General features: G+C 44.0%; 2 protein-coding genes across 15 annotated transcripts in view; one reads left to right on the top strand and one right to left on the bottom strand.

Annotated features, from left to right (window-relative positions):
- SDR42E1 (short chain dehydrogenase/reductase family 42E, member 1) overlaps window positions 1–22,799 on the top strand; it is a 54,037-nt gene that overhangs the window by 13,713 nt on the left and 17,525 nt on the right. For 6 of the 13 annotated variants that reach the window (XR_004256445.1, XM_032230166.1, XM_032230167.1 and 3 more), the window contains 2 exons: window positions 4,721–5,128; window positions 12,356–12,541. The exons of 1 other annotated variant lie outside the window; for it this stretch is intronic. The gene's annotated coding sequence lies outside the window, so the exon portion shown is untranslated. Of the gene's footprint in view, window positions 1–2,768; window positions 2,794–2,991; window positions 3,022–4,720; window positions 5,129–12,355; window positions 12,542–14,124; window positions 14,486–22,799 lie in introns of those variants that run through there. 6 more of the 13 variants (XM_032230170.1, XM_032230173.1, XM_032230169.1 and 3 more) reach the window with 4 other exon arrangements.
- On the bottom strand, window positions 6,852–22,418 carry HSD17B2 (hydroxysteroid 17-beta dehydrogenase 2). Of its 2 annotated transcripts, none has more exons than XM_032230163.1 (6): window positions 22,082–22,418; window positions 19,408–19,715; window positions 14,479–14,691; window positions 12,491–12,676; window positions 8,776–8,913; window positions 6,852–7,325 (listed from the first exon to the last, which is right to left on the bottom strand). In XM_032230163.1, the coding sequence occupies exons 2-6, from the start codon at window positions 19,691–19,693 to the stop codon at window positions 6,964–6,966; spliced, it is 1,185 nt and encodes a 394-aa protein (XP_032086054.1). In that variant the 5' UTR covers window positions 19,694–19,715; window positions 22,082–22,418; the 3' UTR covers window positions 6,852–6,963. The 2 variants fall into 2 exon arrangements, with proteins under 2 accessions (XP_032086054.1, XP_032086053.1); XM_032230162.1 differs by lacking the exon at window positions 22,082–22,418 and adding an exon at window positions 19,855–20,019.

Below are 22,799 nucleotides of genomic sequence, written 5' to 3'. Positions count from 1 at the left end.
TTTTTCAGGACTTCCTTGTTTTTTCTTTTGAAGACATTTCTCTTCTCATCCAAGTAGCTTCTTCCGCTCTGGCAAGATAATGGGGAATGGAAGAATTTAAATTGTACAGCTAAAAGTCTATGGAGATTCTCAGTCCTCCAAGTCATGGTTGTTCCCTTTTTTTTGTAGACTTGGTGAAATATTTACTAGTCCTCTCATGGGCTGTTATCTTTAACAGAGACGTCTAAAGTTTGGACAGTAAATCGGGTTTCCGAATTTACACTTCCAAAGAAAGGCGTGGAAGACATACAGAAAATAGAACTGGAAGCTGGATAGAAAGAGAAGTTGGTGAATTTGGAGCTCCTCAGGAGCATTTCTTGGAAGCAACGTAAACCCAGACAACTTCCCTGGTCATCAGCTATGGAAGAGACCTAAGAAAGCAGAATTTATTTATTTATTTTTATATATATATATATATATATATATATATATATATATATATATATATATATATATATATATATATATATATAAAATATTATATTTATGCTGATAAATAAATAAAGGGAGACTAGTATAGATCTATTTCAAGCTATTTAGCTCTCATCAGCTAGCCATACCCAAGTTTGGGAATCGAACCTGTGCTCTATTGCCTCCCAGGCGGGGAGTTAACCATTTGAGCTACAGAGAACGACTCCTTATCAGCCAGCCAGGGTGGGAGGTATATACTTAAAGTCACAACCCCTGGTATGCCCAATATATATATATATTCATCTACATTTCATAATAGGTCAAAGTGACCTAAATCCTCCTCCCCCTCCTCCTTGTCTCTTTGATCCTTAAATTTCTGTGACTCACTTTTACCTGGGCCAATGCTACCAACAATTTAAAAATGCAGTCTCCGGATACGCTTCAAGGTGCTAGTCGTAACTTATAAAGCCCTTCATGGTATTGGATCTGGGTCCTTGAGAGACCGCCTGCTGCCAATTACCTCCCACAGACCCATTAGATCTCACAGGGTCGGCCTCCTCCGGGTGCCATCTACCAGCCAATGCCACCTGGCTATTACCCGGGGGAGGGCCTTCTCTGTGGCAGCTCCGGCCCTCTGGAACGAACTCCCTGCAGGGATTCGGACCCTCACCCCTCTCCAGGCCTTCCGGAAAGCCGTCAAAACCTGGCTGTGCCGGCAGGCCTGGGGGTGATGAGTTCCCTCCCCTCTCGACATGTATGGTTGTGCGACTGTTGTCTACTTTTATTATTTGTATTTTGTCATTTATGTTCCCCCCTTTTTTCCCCTTGAATTGTTCGCCGCCCTGAGTCCTCCCGGAGAAGGGCGGCATACAAATAATACAATACAATACAATACAATACAATAATTATGCAACCTTCTGTCAAACTAGCAGTTTGAAAGCATATAAAAATGGAAGTAGAAAAATAGGAACCACCTTTGGTGGGAAGGGAACAGTGTTCCGTGCACCTTCGGTGTTTAGTCATGCCGGCCACATGACCAAGGAGACGTCTTCAGACAGCGCTGGCTCTTTGACTTTGAAACGGAGATGAATACCGCCCCTTAGAGTTGGGAACGACTAGCACATATATGCGAGGGGAACCTTCACCATTAATTATGCAATATCTGCTCTGCTTTGTCCATGCAGATATTAAGATATTATTTAATTGAAAATTATTTTGCGGTAGCTTTTTTCTGTTTTTTTAACCAACCCTATCACTTACTTTTACCAAAAAGTATGCTGTTGATGTCCTTAAATTTCCTTAAAACAGTTAAATATGAACCAGCAGTGTGCAGTGGCAGCCAAAAAAGCCAACACAATTCTAAGAGGGATACAATCAAGATCAAGTGAGGTCCTAATACCACTCTGTAAAGCCTTAGTAAGACCACACCTAGAATACTGCATCTAATTTTGGTCACCACAATATAAAAAAGATATTGAGATTCTAGAAAGAGTGCAGAGAAGAGCAACAAAGATGATCAAGGGACTGGAGGCTAAAACAGACAATGAACAATTGCAGGTACTCGGCATGGCTAGTCCAGTGAAGAGAAGGACCAGGGGAGACATGATAGCAGTCTGCCAATATTTGAGGGGCTGCCACAGAGAGCAGGGGGTCAACCTGTTTTCCAAAGCACCTGAAGGCCAGACAAGGAATAAGGGGTGGAAACTGGTTAAGGAGAGATTCAATCTGGAAATTAGGAGAAATTTTCCGACAGTGAGAGCAATCCACCCATGGAAACAGAAGTTGCCTTCAGAAGTTGTGGGACTTCATCACTGGAGACCTTCAAGAAGAGATTGAACTACCATCTGTCAGAAATGGTGTAGGGTCTGCTGCTTGGATAGAGGTTTGGACTAGATAACCTTCAAGGCCCCTTCCAACTCTCTTAATCTGTAAATCCCTAAATATATCGGATCTTCAATCGGGATTTGCAATTCTTGTTTTCGATGTTTAAAGAATGCTGAAATATTTTAGGTGACAACCCATCTTTCAACTGAAATTGCTTCTTCTCAATTGCAAGCAAGTCTGGATCAGCCTTCCTGAATCTGGTGCTTTCATCAACTTGATTCACTTCAGCTTCTATAGATATTGAGCAGAGGTGGGTTCCTACCAGTTCGCACCTATTCGGTAGAACCGGTTCGTCAAATCTACCGAACCGGTTAGAAGAGGTTCCACCAGTGGACCCGGAAAGCAGGCCACACCTACAGAAGAGGTTCCAAATTTTTTTGAAACCCACCACTGGTCCTTGGATATGATTATTCTACACTATCATGCTCATATTTATAAAACCCAGTGCCTCTGTGAAAGGTAAGGATGACTACTGCGTTTGTGGTGCAATCAGAACATTGCGTGTGTTGAAGTTGTCTTAACGCAAACCAAAGATGCCTTTTAAAAAACAAGTTGACATCCTATTCTTATGCATGCCAGTGCTGTGTGGGAGGTAATTTAAGGTGGTTCTGACAAGTGTCATCGGCACCTTCATATCCGGTCACATGGGTGGCAAGCCACTCCCACAAAGGAGGCCACACCCACAGAGTAGGTTTGAACAATTCTTGAAACCCACCACTGTAATTGAGGTATTGGACTATATACAGGTAGACCTCAACTTAATGACTACAATTGAGCCCAAAATTTATGTTGCTAAGTGAGACATTTATTAAGGGGATTTCCCCCACCCTCATTTTATGACCTTTTCCTTGCCACAGTTGTTCAATGAATCACCGCAGTTGATAAGATAGCAACCTGGTTGTTAAATGAATCTGGTTTCCCCATTGGCTTTGCTTGTCCGAAGGTTACAAAACGGGATCAACTGATCCCGGGATCTTGCAACCATCATAAATATCATAAATATGAATCAGTTGCCAAGAGTCTGAATTTTGATCACGTGACCACGGGGATGCTGCAATGGTCATAAGTGTGAAACACAGTCATAAGTCACTTCCCCCTGTTGTGTTGTAGCGTTAAACAGTCACTAAATGAACTGTTGTAAGTCGAGGACTACCTGTATGGTTAGAGGGTCCAAATGATACTTTAGATATAACTGCTCGTCCCGAGTGGGGCCTAGATATTGTAGTGTGAAAATATTCAAGTAAACCCAAGTCCCCATTCAACTGAAGATGACCTTGGGCCAATTCTGTAGTCTTGGTCCAACTTCTTTCATAGGATTGATGAAGATGCAATCTAAGACACCCCAAGCTCCTGGAGGAAAAAAGTAGGATATTATGGGATCTGGAACTTTCAAGGCAGGTATGGAGAACCTGTGCCCTGAAAGATGACTTCAGCTCCCAGCAAGAAGACTGGTATCATCTCAAAATTGTAAGAACCAGAGATGTTTCTATGGCCCACTCTCCTTAATATCAGACTTGATTTCCCCTTTCACATGCCCGTTTGTCTCTCCCAATCTCATCCGTGTTGTGTGATTTAAAGTTGGCTGGCAAAGGGATACAGGCAGGGGTGAAAACCAGCAGGTTGGACAGGTTCTAGGGAACCGGTAGCGGAAATTTTGTGTAGTTTGGGGAACTGGTAGTGGAAATTTTGAGTAGTTTGGGGAACCGGTAGCGGAAATTTTGTGTAGTTTGGGGAACCGGTAGCGGAAATTTTGTGTAGTTTGGGGAACCGGTAGCGGAAATTTTGTGTAGTTTGGGGAACCGGTAGCGGAAATTTTGTGTAGTTTGGGGAACCGGTAGCGGAAATTTTGTGTAGTTTGGGGAACCGGTAGCGGAAATTTTGAGTAGTTTGGGGAACCGGTAGCGGAAATTTTGAGTAGTTTGTGGAACCGGTAGCGGAAATTTTGAGTAGTTTGGGGAACCGGTAGCGGAAATTTTGAGTAGTTTGGGGAACTGGTAGCAGAAATTTTGAGTAGTTTGGGGAACCGGTAGCGAAAATTTTGAGTAGTTTGGGGAACCGGTAGTGGAAATTTTGAGTAGTTTGGGGAACCGGTAGTGGAAATTTTGAGTAGTTTGGAGAACCGGTAGTGGAAATTTTGAGTAGTTTGGAGAACTGGTAGTGGAAATTTTGAGTAGTTCGGAGAACTGACAAATGCCACCTCGGGCTGGTCCCAGAGTGGGGTGGGAATGGAGATTTTGCAGTATCCTTCCCCTGCCATGCCCACCAAACCATGCCCACAGAACCGGTAGTAAAAAAAAATTGAATTTCACCACTGGCTGTAGGACTTGCTATTACCTCTCAAGAAGCTGAAGATCAAATTAAAATGTAATAAATATATCTTTATTAGGATGTGGACCAAAGGAACGCTTGTTATGGAGGCCTCGTGCTCTTCTTCTACGTCGTCTCATTCCGTACAACCTTAACGATATTGGCCACAATCCGAACGAATGGACGATGTCCCAAGCAGCAGAAGCGTCGCAACTCCTTTTGTAGGCACGCAATCGTCTCAATCGTTACACTTAGGATTGTGAGCACAAAGCCTTTTGCCAACGGAGCATTCACAGACATTCTCTGAGCAAATCTGGGAAGCTCTTGAAGTTGAGTGATATTTATTTACGCATACAGGATTTGAACAGAGGAACACAAAAAGTACATGTAACCCGTGGCCTAAAACGATGACACTTAAAGAGATAACTGCCTGCAGCTCCTCCTCCTGTGCAGGAAAACCCATTTCTACTTAGCCACTATTTGCAAAGTAAGCATGTCTATGTCTCTTCCTCCCCCCCCCCCCCCCCCCCCCGCTGCTTATCCTGGTTCTTGGCACTGGACACTTGGAACCGGTCCAGGCACAGTATAACCTTTGACTACGGCTGCTGTTACTGTTAATGACAAACTTTTATGATCTCTTAGATTTTTCTCATTTGTGGTTTAGCGATTCAATTAAGTAATTTAGGAACCAGGTCAAATGTCAGTTCTTTCTTCTCATCAGCTCAGGTCAGGTTGACCCAGGGTAGCGCCTTAAGCATGTACTGACACAAAGGACAAACTCACTGTTGTCCTAAAATGCAACAAGATGATTGCAGATTCATTGTATATCTACATATATACAAATGGCTCTGTGTATGTGTGTGTGTGTATTTGTGTGTGTGTGTTCCAGCATAACTCTGGAACGCCTGGAGCAATTTCAACCAAACTTGATACACAGATGACTTATTCCCTGGAAACAAATACTGTGGTGGTAAGACACCCTTAACACCCCTCCGGGGGCGGGGGGGATGTTCTGTTAGGATACAGAGATGGTATCGGACCTGGGTACTTGAGAGACTGCCTCCTGCCAATTACCTCCCTACGACCAATTAGATCCCACAGATTAGGCCTCCTCCGGATACCATCAGCTAGCCAATGCCGACTGTCGACTCCCCCGGGGGAGGGCCTTCTCTGTGGCTGCTCCGGCCCTCTGGAACGATCCCCCCCATGGAGATTCAGATCCTCACCACCCTTCAGGCTTTCCGCAAAGCCGTCAAGACCTGGCTGTTCCAGCAGGCCTGGGGCTGATGAGTTCCCAGCCCCACTTGAATTGTTACAATTGTTGTGTAGTTTTTAATCTGTTTCTTGTATCTTGTTTTTGTTTTGTTCGTTTTTTTGTATTCCCCCTTCCCCATTTGTTTGTTAGCCGCCCTGAGTCCCTCGGGAATAGGGCAGCATACAAGTATAATAAACATACAACATACATACAACATACAGCCTGTTGTGCCTTAAAGTGGCTTCTACAGTACTGCCTTAAAATGGCTTCTACTGTGGAGTTTCACAGTGGAGTTTCCATGGTAACGGCTTCACAGTACTCCACAAGGGGGCTTCCTCTGGTAAGGGGGAAAATCCAACATTACAAATTACATTTGGTCCAGACATATACATATACATATACATATACATATACATATACATATACATATACATATACATATACATATACATATACATATACATATACATATACATACATACATACACACACATACATATACATATACATATACATACATACATACATACATACATACATATATACACACACACACACACACACACACACACACACACAATCCATTCATGTTCCTCCCCTAAAGTTTTCAGAAGATTTCAGGTGAGTACGGTTTTGTTTTCCTTTTATATAATCCTGAGCAAAATCATGAGTGGAAAATATAGTATACGTATAATAGGTATTGATTGAGTGAGGTCAAACAGAAGATGGGGGGGGGGGGGGAAATAGATATGAATCTTTGGAAAAGGGAAGACTTTTTCTTCAGCACTGCCCCAAAACACAAAATACAATCCCAGAAAAAGCTAATCTCCCTCTGAAAACAAAGGCGTTATTACGAAATGTTCGCCATTATAAGCTTCAAACTTCCTCCTTTACCGTGCTAAAATCTACGCTTATATTGTTACCTCCCTCTACCGCCGTCTATAGTTTACTGGTTTCCTAGGTGGCGAAATTAGCTGAACAAACTTATCAAATAAAGGGCACGAACCATTGAAAAATTTGAGGGGCTACCGACTTCCATCTGTTGAAGGGCGCGGCAGAGTTCTCGCTCAATTGACCAACTGCTTTTTCCCCTCCGCCGTTCGGAGCGCGTAAGGCACGTGAGGGCTGCCCATTATTTTGCTCATCAAAAAGTCATAAAACCGGAGAGGAAAATAACAGAACACGAGGAGGAAGGTGTAGCTGTTTTTGCCTGGAGTGTATAAACCTTTGGGTTGCTCGGCCAGTAAAGCATGCAGAACATCGACGAAGAGAGGCGAGAAGTCGGATGAGGAAATCGTATCCATATTACCGAAGAACATCCGCAGGTTGTGGATGTAATCCTCGCCATAATCTTTCTTCACATCTGGAGCTAGGCCGTCCATAATCATCTGCTCTTCCTTTTTCCAGTCTTCGGGATTCCCCCCGATTGCTAGAAAACCAACAAATTCATATGTATGTATGTATGTATGTATGTATGTATGTATGTATGTATGTATGTATGTATCAGGGGTGGATTGCTAATCCCATTCCAACCGGTTCGGTTGGAACGGGGCTGGCGGCGTCCTCGTGCACGCGCGCAGTTCACGCATGCGTCTTAGCACCTACGCGATGCTCCAGCTGCTCGCGGAGACTCGTGCAGGCGCTGTATGTGCCATCCAGCTGCTCACGGAGAATCGCGCAGGCGCTGTATGTGCCATGCGCCTGCGTGGAAGCGCAGAAGCCTTCAAAGACCGGTAAGGAGCGCGGGCGGGCGGGCCCTTCGCAGTTCCCGGAAGCTACTTACTTCCGGGTTCGCCGACAAACCGTTTCGCGGGGACCGCCGCGAACCGGTTGAAACCCACCCCTGGTATGCATGCATGCATTCCAACAGATAGTTAAGACTGCGAGAAGAACAATTGCAATCTAGGCTACCTTCCAGAGAAGACCGGTGTATTGCACAGGTCAGAAGGAGGGCTGGGAAAATATCTGTTGACCAGAGGCAGGTTGCTACCGGTTCGGCCCAGTTTGGCCGAACCAGTAGTGGAATTCAGGCCTGGGTCACAGAACCGGCAGTGACCCAGACCTGCCATGTCTCTTTACTACCCTCTCTTATTGGTATTATGATGATTATGATGATTCTATGGTTTTGCGTGTACAATGAGAACTTCTGCACCAGAGACAAATTCCTTGTGTGAAGCCTGATGGAGAGAGAACCTAAATGTTTTGAAGCCTGATGGAGGAGAACCTACATGTTTTGAAGCCTGATGGAGGAGAACTTACAAGTTTTGAAGTCTGGTGAAGAAGAAATTACATGTTTTGAAGCCTGGTGAAGGAGAACTTACATGTTTTGAAGCCTGATGGAGGAGAACCTAAATGTTTTGAAGCCTGATGGAGGAGAACTTACATGTTTTGAAGCCTGGTGAAGGAGAACTTACATGTTTTGAAACCTGATGGAGGAGAACCTAAATGTTTTGAAGCCTGATGGAGGAGAACTTACATGTTTTGAAGCCTGGTGGAGGTGAACTTACATGTTTTGAAGCCTGATGGAGGAGAACTTACATGTTTTGAAGCCTGGTGGAGGTGAACTTACATGTTTTGAAGCCTGATGGAGGAGAACTTACATGTTTTGAAGCCTGGTGAAGGAGAACTTACATATTTTGAAGCCTGGTGGAGGAGAACCTAAATGTTTTGAAGCCTGATGGAGGAGAACCTACATGTTTTGAAGCCTGGTGAAGGAGAACTTACATGTTTTGAAGCCTGTTGGAGGAGAACTTACATGTTTTGAAGCCTGTTGGAGGAGAACCTAAATGTTTTGAAGCCTGATGAAGGAGAAATTACATGTTTTGAAGCCTGGTGGAGGAGAACTTACAAGTTTTGAAGCCTGGTGAAGGAGAACTTACATGTTTTGAAGCCTGATGGATGGAGAACGGAAACTTTGATGCCCCACATGGACAGCTCCTGCCTCATAACGCCAGAAAACATGGAGAGGGCTGCCTTGGAGGCGCCATAGGCAGCAAACCGTGGCATTGGGATTCCTCCTGCGAGACAAATCAAAACAGTGACTCACCGATGAAGGACAAAAAGCTTCAGGAAAAGCTAAACACTAAGCTGAAGTTAAATACAAAATTCTTAGCAGCAAACAAGTTAAAAGGTCTAAGTTCTTGCTGGCTAAATATAGTTCTGAAATGCTTGTCTTATTTTTTTCCCTCTCCTCCTCCTTTTTTCTTAAAGGATATTGGAAAAAGAACATTGCCAGGTTTTACGTACCCCATGCCTTCAAGAAATTAGTCAGTTATTCAGTGCTTTAGACCAGTGATTCTCAACCTTGGCCACTTGAAGATGTCTGGACTTCAACTCCCAGAGTTCCCCAGCCAGCGAATGCTGGCTGGGGAATTCTGGGAGTTGAAGTCCAGACATCTTCAAGTGACCAAGGTTGAGAAACACTGCTTTAGACCATCATAGGATAAATAAAATTTATCTGCTTATAATTTTGATGGTTTGCAATTGTCCATTATTGTTGTTCTGTCTTCAGGTGCCTTGGAGAATAGTTTGACTCCCTCTTCTTTGTGGCAGATCCACAAATATTGGAACACTGCTATCATGTCACCCCTGGTCCTTCTATTCACTAGACTAGATATACCCAATTTCTTCAACTGTTCCTCCAGTCCCCTAATCATCTTGGTTGCTCTTCTCTGCACTCTTTCCAGAATCTCAACATCTTTTTTTACATTGGGGCAACCCAAACTGGATATAGCATTCCAAGTGTGGTCTTACTAAGGATTTGTAAAGCGGCACTAGTACTTCATGTGAACTTGATTCTATCCTTCTCTTAATGCAACCTAGGGTTGTGTTCAGAGGTGGTAATTCAGCCAATTCTAACCAGTTCTGGAGAACCAGTAGCATAACTTTTGAGTAGTTCGGAGAACCGGCAAATAGTCTGGCCCCGCCCCTGCTTCCACCCAGCTTCCCAGCTGATCTTCTTTTGTTGCCCTGAACAGGAGAACGGAACTGGAAAGCAGGTTAGTGGGGTGGGGAGGGAATGGGGATTTTGTAGTACCCTTCCCCTGCCACACCCACAAAGCCATGCCCACAAAGCAGTGGCGGGATTCAAATAATTTAACAACCGGTTCTCTGCCCTAATGACCATCTGGGTAGGTGGGGCTTGGTGGTCATGTGACTGGGTGGGCGTGGCCAACTCAAGGTCACTCAGGCCGATGGGCGCTTCGCCTTAGCTGTTCCAATCTAATAAGGGTCAACCGGAGAGGCAGTTTCTGTAAGCAGGTCAATAAAGATTAGGCTAGAAACAACACTAGAATGTTTCCTTCCTGCCTTCCTTACAGGATTAGCCCTGTAAAGTGGGGAAAAACAAAAGGAGATTTCTTCCAACAATCGGTTCTCTGAACTACTTAGAAAGTTACCAACCGGTTCTCCCGAATAGGTGCGAACTGGCTGAATCCCACCACTTCCACAAAACCACATCACACCCACAAAGCCTTGCCCACAGAACTGGTAGTAAAAAAATTGGATCCCACTACTGGTTTTGTTAGCTTTTTTTGCTACTGCTAATATATCTCCATCTCCAACTCCATATCTATCTATCTATATCTATCTATCTATCTATCTATCTATCTATCTATCTATCTATCTATCTATCTATCTATCTATCTATCATCTATCATCTATCTATCTATCTCTATCTATCTATCTCTATCTATCTATCTCTATCTATCTCTATCTATCTATCTCTATCTATCTCTATCTATCTATCTATCTATCTAATCTATCTCTATCTATCTATCTATCTAATCTATCTCTATCTATCTATCTATATCTATCTATCTATCTATCTATCTAATCTCTATCTATCTATCTCTATCTATCTATCTCTATCTATCTAATCTATCTCTATCTATCTATCTCTATCTATCTATCTCTATCTATCTATCTATCTATCTATCTATCTAATCTCTATCTATCTATCTCTATCTATCTAGCTCTATCTATCTATCTATATCTATCTATCTATCTCTATCTATCTATCTCTATCTATCTATCTATCTATCTATCTATATCTATCTATCTATCTATCTATCTATCTATCTAATCTATATCTATCTCTATCTATCTATCTATCTCTATCTATCTATCTATCTATCTATCTATCTAATCTCTATCTATCTATCTCTATCTATCTCTATCTATCTATCTCTATCTATCTATCTCTATCTATCTCTATCTATCTCTATCTCTATCTATCTATCTATCTATCTATCTATCTCTATCTATCTATCTAATCTATCTCTATCTATCTATCTCTATCTATCTATATCTATCTATCTCTATCTATCTATCTATCTATCTATCTATCTATCTATCTAATCTATATCTATCTATCTATATCTATCTATCTATATCTATCTATCTCTATCTATCTATCTATCTCTATCTATCTATCTCTATCTATCTATCTATCTATATCTATCTATCTCTATCTATCTATCTCTATCTATCTCTATCTATTTCTATCTATCGCTATCTATCTATCTCTATCTATCTATCTAATCTATCTCTATCTATCTCTCTCTATCTATCTATATCTATCTATCTCTATCTATCTATCTATCTAATCTATATCTATCTATCTATATCTATCTATCTCTATCTATCTCTATCTATCTATCTATCTATCTATCTATCTCTATCTATCTATCTATCTATCTATCTATCTATCTATCTAATCTATCTATTGCTAGCGCCTCATTTCTTTTGCTCAGATTCATCCATCCGAACTGAAACTCTGCTACCTGGATTTAATAAAAAAAACATACCACCCAATTCTTTAGCTACCAGACAAAAGAGCCTCAAGCAATTCATGTTCCTCCTGTAAGAAATACTTTTCACAGTGCAGGGAATGAGAATATTACATCATATTTCATTGCATTATCCAATCTTTTCTTTGGGACTTTTCTGAAGATGGGATTTAATAGACAAGGGGGGGGGGGGGGAAGGGGCCCATTTTAATTGATAGATCTGATCCGAAGTCTGCACTGTGTTTATTAGAATCCATGGGAAATCGTAAGCAATTTGTTAACGTCAATAAAATGCAATTCTGGACATTCTTTTCTCGTGAGTAAGTAAATAAGTACTCATGCCTTTCTTTAATACAGGTTTTATTTTTGCCTTAAGGAAGCTCCATTGCAATACTCAGAGAAGTACAAATTTCGAAAGATAAGTGAGCCGTTGGTTTGCATAGAAGCAAAACACACACAAAGAGAAGTGCATGTGCATACACACACACACACACAGAGGCCAGTCCACATTTCCCCTGCATTTTTGGCCTTGGCATGGCTATAAATACTTCGAGATTAGAGATGTGATAGTGCCCTATTCCTATGGTGCCAAACTAAATCTTCTTGGATGTTAGATAGCTCAATTGTTTAGCATTGACAGATCTGTTTTTTTCTGCCGTCTGATTGTTAGATCCGTGATTCATTTGGAAGCCTCCCGCAACAGCAGCTTGAAAGGTTCAGAAAAGTGGCCGTTAAGGGAGCAGAATCCAACCCAGGTGACGGCCTATAAATTTACAACTTGCTAGGAAACATGAGCATAACTCACCTGCCATGCTCGAGACGTTAATAATCCTTCCCTTGGATTTCCGGAGCAACGGTAAGAACACTTTGGATATTTCAACAGGGCCAAAGAAATTTACTTCCATGCACTGCTTGTAAGAACTCATGGGGAGCAGTTCTCCGTCAGCAATGAAGCCCAGGATCCCTGCATTGTTGATAACAGCCCAAAGCTCTGGAGAAATAGAAAGGAAAGGCCAACAAGTGAATTAATGAATTCCCGTGGGAGGAAGGATGCAAACCCAGAGCCTGCCTGCCTGCCTTCTTTCCTTGTCTGTTTTTCCTTCCTTTATTCCTTCCCTCTGTTGCTCCTTCCCTTCCTGTTTTTCCTTCCCTCCCTCCCTCCTTCCATTTTTCCTCTCTCCTTTTTTTCTTCCTCCCTCCCTTCCCTCCCTCTCTCCTTCCCTCCCTGTTTTTTCTTCCTTCCTCTCCCTTTTCCTTCCTTCCTGCCCTCCTCCCTCTCCTTCCTCCCTTCCCTCCTTTCCTTCCTTCCTTTATTCCTTCCCTCTGTCCCTCCCACCCTGTTTTCCTTCCTTCTCTCCCTCTATTTTTCCTTCCTCCTTTTTCCTTCCTTCTCTCCTTCCCTGTTTTTCCTCCCTCCCTCTCCCTCTGTCTCCCTCCTTTTCTTCCTTTCTTCCTTCCTGTCCTCCTCCCTCTCCCTTCCTTCCTTCCTTTATTCCTTCCCTCTGTCCCTCCCTCCCTGTTTTCCTTCCTTCTCTCCCTCTATTTTTCCTTCCTCCTTTTTCCTTCCTTCTCTCCCTCCCTGTTTTTCCTCCCTCCCTCTCCCTTCCACCTCCCCCTCCTTTTCTTCCTTTCTTCCTTCCTGTCCTCCTCCCTCTCCTTTCCTTCCTTCCTTCCTTTATTCCTTCCCTCTGTCCCTCCCACCCTGTTTTCCTTCCTTCTCTCCCTCTATTTTTCCTTCCTCCTTTTTCCTTCCTTCTCTCCTTCCCTGTTTTTCCTCCCTCTCTCCCTCCATCTCCCTCTTTTTCTTCCTTCCTGCCCTCCGCCCTCTCCTTCCTTCCTTCCCTTCCTTCCTTTATTCCTTCCCTCTATCCCTCCCTCCCTGTTTTCCTTCCTTCTCTCCCACTATTTTTCCTTCCTCCTTTTTCCTTCCTTCCTTTCCTCCCTTCCTCCCTGTTTTTCCTCCCTCTCTCCCTCCGTCTCCCTCTTTTTCTTCCTTCCTTCCTGCCCTCCTCCCTCTCCTTCCTTTCCTTCCTTTATTCCTTCCCTCTGTCCCTCCCTCCCTGTTTTCCTTCCTTCTCTCCCTCTATTTTCCCTTCCCCCTTTTTCCTTCCTTCCTTTCCTCCCTCCCTCCCTGTTTTTCCTCCCTCTCCCCCTCCGTCTCCCTCTTTTTCTTCCTTCCTGCCCTCCTCCCTCTCCTTCCTTCCCTTCCCTCCTTCCCTCTGTCCCTCCCTCTCTGTTTGTTATAAAGTGCTTGTATTAAATACTGTGAATAAGCAACAACTCTCTGCAACGTAAAGGGTTGCGAACAGGCATGACTCAAGTCTTGATGAGATGGAAGGAAAGGGGGGAGGGGGAAACCCCCAAAACCTCATGTCTGACAAGTAGGGTCGATTGTGTTTCAGACATTAGGTGGACCATTGATTTTATTGTTTTTAATAGCAGCATTTGAATGTCGCAGTGTTGAGATCTGGCAATGTTTTGATGGGCAACCGCATGGGGCCACAAGGCTTTCCATTATCTAGATTGCAAATATTGGGCAACCGTCCAGCTTGTAGCCCCCCACCCTTGAGTTGACCGCGTGCAACTGCGTTAAGGTAGATCTTTGATCTCAATTCTGTTCATTCCATCGGGCCGCTCAGAAGGAGGTAAACGTCAGACTCTGATTTTGAAAGATGATTAGGCTGCTCAGGCCAATATCAACATGCCTCCTTTCTGGATCTTTGCAAAAAAAAAAAAGTCACCTCGGCCAGAACGAGGCTCACAGAGGGTGGGAGGAGCGCAAACAAGCCCTACCTCCTTGTTGCAACTTCCGTCTTATTTCGAGATAAGCCTCCTGGATTTGCGCAGAACTGGTGATATCCAGCTGCAGGATGGAAAGTCTTTCGGAGGAGGCCTCCTTCAGCTTTCTGGCCCCGGGCCCCGATGCATTTAAGGCGCCGGCGAAGACAGTAAACCCTAAACTGTCAAGGTGCTTGGCGAGTTCATGGCCGATCCCACAGTCGGTTCCTATCAAAGAAGCCATTAAAAATATAAGTATATGTATACGTATGTGTCTGTGTGTGTATAATATTCATTCTTATTAAAGAAGCCATTAAAAATATAAGTATATATATATACATATGTATGTGTGTGTGTATGTGTGTGTATAATATACATTCTTATTAAAGAAGCCATTAAAAATATAAGTATATGTATATACATGTGTGTGTGTGTGTGTGTGTATGTGTATAATATACATTCTTATTAAAGAAGCCATTAAAAATATAAGTATATGTATACATCAGTGGTGGGATTCAAATAATTTAACAACCGGTTCTCTGCCCTAATGACCATCTGGGTAGGCTTGGCTCGGTGGTCATGTGACTGGGTGGGCGTGGCCAAATCAAGGTCACTCAGGTCGATGGACACTTCGCCCTTAGCTGTTATAATGTAATAAGGGTCAACCAGAGAGGCAGTTTCTATAAACAGGGCAATAAAGATGAGGCTAGAAACAACACCAGAATGTTTCCTTCCTGCCTTCCTTACAGGATTAGCCCTCTAAAGTGGGAAAAAACAAAAGGAGATTTCTTCCAACAACCGGTTCTCCAAACTGCTTAGAAAGTTACCAACCGGTTCTCCCAAATAGGTGCGAACCGGCTGAATCCCACTACTGGTATGTGTATGTGTGTGTGTATGTGTGTTTGTGTGTGTGTGTGTGTAATATACATTCTTATTAAAGAAGCCATTAAAAATATAAGTATATGTATACATATGTGTGTGTGTGTATAATATACATTCTTATTAAAGAAGCCATTAAAAATGTTAAGTGTACAGTATGTATATATGCATATAAGTGCATGTATGTATGTGTGTATGCCAGGGGTGAAATCCACTTATCTTTGCTAACCCGTTCAGAAGCAATGTGAGGGCTCGCCTCAGCCCATGCGCAGGACCTTCCGTGCATGCGCAGAGTGTCAAAATGACATCCAGGTGGGGTGTGGGCAGAGCCTGCTACCAAGGTCGCCTGCAAAGGTAAGTACACAGCGAGGGGACAGAATCCGCTGCGCCACACGATTTAGATTAGCTAGAACAGGGGTAGTCAAGCTTTTTATACCTACCGCCCACTTTTGTATCTCTGTTAGTAGTAAAATTTGCTAACCGTCCACCGGTGCCACAGTAATGGTGATTTTATGAAAACCTAATGAAAATGTTTTTAAATAATGCTATGAATTTTTTTTAAAAAGTCAATTAAATTAAAAAAAAGGAAAGTGCTTCAGTATCGGACAAAAGCCCTACGGTCCACCATGAAAGCTGGAACGCCCACTAGTGGGCGGTAGGGACCAGGTTGACTACCACTGAGTTAGAAAGCAGGAAATCCTACTTTCTAGCTGATATAAATTGTGCGGCACAGCTGATCGTTGGGAAAAACAGTTCGCCTGAAACCGTTAGCATTTTTTTTTTTTACTACCAGTTCAGGCAAACAGCTGGCATCTTTACTACTGGTTCGGGCAAATCGATCTGAACTGGTAGCATTTTACCCCTGGTGTATGCATATATGCACATATACATATACTTATATTACTACACATACGTACATATGTATATCTACATACATTACTATTAAAGAAGTCATTACATATATATGTGTGTGTGTGTGTGTATGGTATGTGTCTGTGTGTATCAACATACATATATTCCTGTTAAAGAAGCCATTCAAAATGTGTGTGTGTGTTTGTGTGTGTGTGTGTGTGTGCGTGTGTGTGTGTGCGTGTGTGTGTGTGTGTGTGATGTAGTATATATAGATTCATATGTACATACATACATAAAAAATGTAAGGGACCAGTTTGGACAAAACTCAACAGCATTTTTTAATGCAGCTGTTGATAACAATAGTATCGCCAACATGATTGACAATATCCAATGATGGATATGGAAGAAGAAGGAGGAGAAGAAGAAGAAGAAGAAGAAGAAGAAGAAGAAGAAGAAGAAGAAGAAGAAGAAGAAGAAGAAGAAGAATAGGAGGAGGAGGAGGAGGAAGTAGAAGAACAAGAAGCAGTAGTAATAGTAACCTTTGATATAGCTAGGCTGAGAGGTAGCAACTTAGGTGAATGAAGGTTTGAATGTTGATCTCCTTGGTACCCGCCCAATGCCTTAATCACTACATCTGCAGAGTTGAACCAAGTCCCCTACACACCATCTAATTCTGCTTGATTTTTTTTTTACTCCGGTGATATGGACACAACAGCATATTTTGTAGCTCAGAGTTGAATTTGGGGTCCTTGGTGCTCTCTGAGTTTTTCCATTTCTAGTGGCTAATAGACAATATGAGAGTGGGACAGCGAGAGAGAGGCAGGCAGAGAGAGGGAGAGGGAGGGAGAGAGAGAGAGAAAGAGAGAGAGAGAGAGAGAAGTACATCTAATCTTTCAGCACATCACCAAAGGGAAAGAAAATGGAGCACAAAAGTACCAAAGCAAGGATGATCAATCTTCTAGGCTCTTATTTTTCTGTTTCTCTGTCCTTCATTCTCATTTTGGGTTGTGTGAGAGAGAAAGAGAGAGAGAGAGAGTCAGAGAGAAGGGAAGACACAGTGAAAGAGTGAGCGTGAGAAAGAGGGAGATTGAGAGAGAGAAGGATGAAGTGGGAGAGGCAGATTGAGAAGAGAGAGAGAGAAACAGATATTGAGAGAGAGAGAGAAGAAAAGGGAGGGAGGAGAGAGAGAAAGGAAGAGAGATTGAGAGGAAAGAAATGGAGATATAGTGAGAGGGAGAGAAAGAGGAAGAGAGAGGGAGGAGAGAAAAGGAAGAGAGATCGAGAGGAGAGAAACAGAAGGAGATATATTGAGAGAGAGAGAGAAAAAAGAGGGAGGGAAGGAGAGAGAGAGAAAGGGAGAGATAGTTTGAGAGGAGAGAGAGAAACAGAAAGAGAGCCAGTGAGAGAAAAAGAGAGATTTACTATTATTTTCAAAGTCCATTGACGAATTTTCCCCCTTGCTCCAGCCCGCCTATGACATGCTCTTCTTGACAAGCTGCTGTACCGGCAATTCAACAATTTGTGTCAAGGTGCGATGCACACCCACTGCCACACATTCCTGGACTTGGTCTGTCGCCATTTATCACCGGCCGTTTTAAAGCCACCTGTCAGGTGCGAAGAGCTGCCCTAGTTAACCCTTCTAAAAGGAGGCTTTGGAAAAGGCTGCCCCTTCCCTTTTTTGCACGGGATGAAAAGGGAGAAAAGGCCAGGTGGCAGGCTCAGAAAACTGTTTCCCTAAATTATTTCCCAGTTTACAATCAATAAAAGAGAACATTTGGAACTCAGGGTTGAAAGGAGGACTTCTTGGCGCTCTCTGAGCTGGGTGGTTTTCTGGCAGACGTTCCATGACCCAGCTAGGAAACATTGTCAGGGCTAGAAGGGAGGGGTTTTGCAGAGAGGAGGAGGAGGAGGAGGAGAAGGAGGAGGAGGAGGATGGTGGTGTCCTTGGTGCTCACTGAGCTTGGTAGTTTTCTTGCAGACATTTCACGACCCAACTAGGGAACACCATCAGTGCTAAATCATCAGTACTAGTTCATCATCATCTAGCACTGATGATGTTCCCTAGTTGGGTAATGAAACATCTGCAAGGATGTTTTCTTTCTTTTTACAATTTTACAGAACATGCGAGGGGAAAATAGCATTCCGATACAGTAGATTTTCTTTTCAGAATATATTCAGAACTATGTCATAAGTACTAATAAAGGAAAATATTTGTAGCTCAGGGTTCTAGCACTGATGATGTTACCTACTTGGGTAATGAAACATCTGCAAGAAAACAAGAAAGCTCAGAGAGCACCAAGGACCCCACAATCCTCCTCCTCCTCCTCTCCTCGAATCCCACTCCCTTCCAGCACTGATGATGTTACCTACTTGGGTAATGAAACATCTGCAAGAAAACAAGAAAGCTCAGAGAACACCAAGGATCCCACAATCCTCCTCCTCCTCCTCCTCCTCCTCCTCCTCCTCCTCCTCCTCCTCCTCCCCCCCCCCTTCTAGCACTGGTGATGTTCCTAGTTGGGTCATGACATGTCTTCAAGGAAACAACCAGTTTCAGCAAGAACCTCACCATTTACAGCTCCTGCATCCGAAAGCATCCTTACCCAAAAGCCCATCCCAATCTTCGCACCACCTAAGAAGTCCAAAGTATCCTCAGATTTCAGTCTGAGGAGGGGAAGAATATATCTTTATTCACCTTCATGAAAGAATTAGAATTAGAATAATAAGAGTTGGACCCTTGGAGGTCCTCTAGTCCAACACCCTGCTTAGGCAGGAAACCCCCCACACCACTTCAGACAAATGGTTATCCAACATTGTCTTAAAAACATCCAGCATTGGCGCATTTACAACTTCTGGAAGCAGGTTGTTCCACTGATTAATTGTTGTAACTGTCAGGAAATTTCTCCTTAGTTCTCAGTTGCTTCTCTCCTTGATTAGTTTCCACCCATTGCTTCTTGTTCTACTCTCAGGTGCTTTGGAGAATAGCTTGACTCCCTCTTCTTTGTGGCAGCCCCTGAGATATTGGAAGACTGCTATCCTGTCTCCCCTGGTCCTTCTTTTCATTAAACTAGACATCCTAGACATAAACTAGACCTCCAAGAAAAGATGTTAGCTCCAAGCCTTCTAGGAAAGTTCTTTTAGCCAATTCCAACTTGGCCCATCCCACCCAAGAAGGTGCGATGGCTAACCCATCCTTAGACATTCAACCTCCCTTACCTGTGATCAGCACCGCTTTACCGCCGACGGGCAACATTGCTTGCGCTGGAGTGTACAAGCAAAACACCAGACATGCCAGGGAGAAAAGAGCCAAGCCCAGAGAGCTTCTCAAGGTGGCGAAGCAGAGGACCTCCAGGGTCAAAAGCAGCAGGAGACCCCAGCGGAAAGGAGGGGCTTTCTCCACCCGGTTCTTCTTCGCCCGGTAAAAAATGGTCCCGCCGTAGAGCACCGTGGCTCCCATGTAGAAGAGCAGCGAATGATCCAGTTCAGCCTGGTGCAAAAACATGACCGGATTGCTCAGAGAGGCACTGAGAAGAGAAAAAAGGAAAGGATCCTTGGTATAAAATAAGAAAGAAAACTCCCGAGGACGATTCACAGCCCAGGCAAAGGGATCCGATGTCTACGAGGACCAGAGGAACATCTGAAAAAGGCAGTGAGGCAGCAAACCTTGAACTGGAGTGAGTTTTATCTTGCCACGCCAGGGTGGTTAGTGGGGGAACTCCGGATATTTGCATTCACTTCATTTTAAGTTGTTATTCTCCCCCTCCTTCTTTTATTGCAAAAGGGCTCCACCTTCAGAAGGATATACACACGCGTGCAGAGAGAGAGAGACAGAGCGACACAGAGACAGAGAGAGAGACAGAGCGACACAGAGACAGAGAGAGAAATAGAAAGGCAGAGAGACAGAGAGAGAGAAAGACAGAGACAGAAAGGCAGAGAGAGAGACAGAGACACAGAGAAAGAGAGAGACAGAGAAAGAGAGAAAGACAGAGAGATAGAAAGGCAGAGGGAGACAGAGACGCACACAGAGAAAGAAACAGAGAGAGAAAGAGAGACAGAGAAAAAAGGAGAGAGAAAGAGAGACACAGAGAGAGACAGAGAGAAGGAGAAAGAGTTAAACCACAAACAAGTTTTGGATAATATTTGACGGAGCCAAGACCAAGCAAGAAGCAGCAAGTTTTGTCCTAAGGGAAGTTAGAAAGGGTGACATAATAGACAGGTTTGCAGCCGAGGCACTTCAGGAAAAAGTGTGTGTGTGTGTGTGTGTGTGTGTGTGTGTGTGTGTGTGTGTGTGAGAGAGAGAGAGAGAGAGAGAGAGAGAGAGAGAGATGTGTGCACCACCGCACTCCAGAGCTGACCGGTTCCCTTTGATGTTCAGCCTTCCAACTGCGCGCCGCCGATTTAATGAGGACACACGCTTCTCTTTCATCAATGTGTTGCTTAGCTGGAAGCCGAGGAACTTAATTAGCACCAATGAACACACTCCAAAGCACAACTCCTTGGAAGGGCAACACCACAGACCTTCCACTTTGACCAAGGGGGCAAAGAGGCTTTTGTCAAGTTGCCTAGGCTACAGAGAAGGTGCAGAGTTTTTATTTTATTTTATTTAGTTTGTCAAACGTGTACAAGGTAACAGGTATAAGTATGAACATGGATAGGAACAAGGGACATGAGTTGTTGTTTTGTTCCCCCGCATCTCCTGCGGTTCTAGAATTGTTCTAGAATTCGTGGGTTCTAGATCCCATGAAGGTGACAGTTGAGGGATATTTTTTTTAGGAGGGTAGGAGATGTTTAGGAGGAAAAAGAAAAGAAATCCTTACTCAGCAATAAATGTATGCCTTAACGCAAAATAAAATCGCCATCTCTCCACTGGACGCAGTTTGAAAAGTGGAGGAAACTTTTCCTTGGGTTCCTGTAAGTTGTCTACCAGCCAATGCCATCTGGCTACCACCCGGGGGAGGGCCTTCTCTGTAGCAGCTCCGGCCCTTTGGAATGAACTCCCCGCAGAGATTCGGACCCTCACCTCTCTCCAGGCCTTCCGGAAAGCCGTCAAAACCTGGCTGTGCCGGCAGGCCTGGGGTTGATGAGTTCCCCTCCCCTCTCGACTTGTATGGCTGTGTGACTCTTGTGTATTTTAATTACGTGTTTGTATCCCCTTTCCCCTTTTGAGTTGTTCGCTGCCCTGAGTCCCTCCCGGAGAAGGGCGGCATACAAATAAACTAAATCTTAAATCTTTATTTCAAACACACACACTCATTGAGGCATGAAGATGACCATCCAAAAATACTTAGAGAAGAGGCTAATTGCTCAGCCCAAGGCAATTTATACGTCTTGAATTGTAAAGGTAAAGGTTCCCCTTGCACACATGTGCTCGTCGCTCCCGACTCTAGGGAGCGGTGCTCATCTCTGTTTCAAAGCCGAAGAGCCAGCACTGTCCAAAAACGTCTCCGTGGTCTTCTGGCTGGCGTGACTCAATGCCGAAGGCGCACAGAACACTGTTCCCTTCCCACCAAAGGTGGTTCCTATTTTTCTACTTGCATTTTTACGTGCTTTCGAACTGCTAGGTTGGCAGAAGCTGGGACAAGTCACGGGAGCTCTCGCCGTTAGGCGGCGCTAAGGATTCGAACCGCCGAACTGCTGACCTTTCTGATCGACAAGCTCAGTGTCTTAGCCACTGAACCACCGTGTCTCCCTAATTGAAAGACTAGATAAGTTTAGTGGAGGCTTCAGAGCAGATAAGCAGAACAATGTCCGGGGTGGGGGGGGGGGAGGATTTCTTAGGGATAGTTTAAACGGAGACACTAGAGCCCAGATCTTAGTTAGAAAGAAACACACAGCGCACAGAGAATTAACCCGTCACAGCTTTATTGGAGTCAATTTGTAGACCAAATACCTTTACTCACGGTTTTCCCCCCACTGCAAACTGGGCTGAGGAAGAGGAGATGCCAGAATCCAATCAGAACTTGCAGGAATAGCGGAGTTGATTGAAGCTTCCCGTTTCATCCCTGACAAGGCTCATTCCGTTGGCCATTAGACCTTCGGTTGCGTGCCTAGTTCTTATCTTTTCGTAGTTGTCACTCCAAGTCAGTTCTAAATGGATTGCTTCCTGGTAATAAGCCTCCTGCCCAGCCGTTCTTATCTCCAGACCTGATCTGGTTGTCTCCTTGCTTTCCACCTTCCTCTGCGAGTCTAGATTCAGATTCAGATTCATTTTATTTGTATGCCGCCCCTTTTCCGGGAGGGACTCAGGGCGGCGAACAACTCAAGGGGGCAAAGGGAACATAGAACATAATACAAGTGGTTAAAATAACCAAGAATCACACAGCCATACAGGTCGAGAGGGGAGGGGAACTCATCACCCCCAGGCCTGCCGGCACAGCCAGATTTTGACGGCTTTCCGGAAGGCCTGGAGAGAGGTGAGGGTCCGAATCTCTGCGGGGAGTTCGTTCCAAAGGGCCGGAGCTGCCACAGAGAAGGCCCTCCCCCGGGTAGTAGCCAGATGGCATTGGCTGGTGGACGGAACCCGGAGGAGGCCAACCCTGTGTGATCTAATGGGTAATTGGCAGCAGGCGGTCTCTCAAGTACCCAGGTCCAATACCATGAAGGGCTTT

Source organism: Thamnophis elegans, chromosome 14 (assembly GCF_009769535.1).
Source record: "Thamnophis elegans isolate rThaEle1 chromosome 14, rThaEle1.pri, whole genome shotgun sequence".
In the NCBI taxonomy this organism is placed as follows: Eukaryota; Metazoa; Chordata; class Lepidosauria; order Squamata; family Colubridae; genus Thamnophis; species Thamnophis elegans.
This window is presented reverse-complemented; position numbering and strand designations above follow the sequence as displayed.

Excerpts from the sequence above, each read along its gene's own strand:
- HSD17B2 (XM_032230162.1), bottom strand. The coding sequence starts at position 19,922 with ATGCAAATATCCGGAGTTCCCCCACTAACCACCCTGGCGTGGCAAGAT. Across the intron at positions 19,716-19,854 it reads AAAACTCACTCCAGTTCAAG|TGCCTCTCTGAGCAATCCGG; the intron begins GTTTGCTGCCTC and ends TTCTCTTCTCAG. Across the intron at positions 8,914-12,490 it reads TAACGTCTCGAGCATGGCAG|GAGGAATCCCAATGCCACGG; the intron begins GTGAGTTATGCT and ends TTTGTCTCGCAG.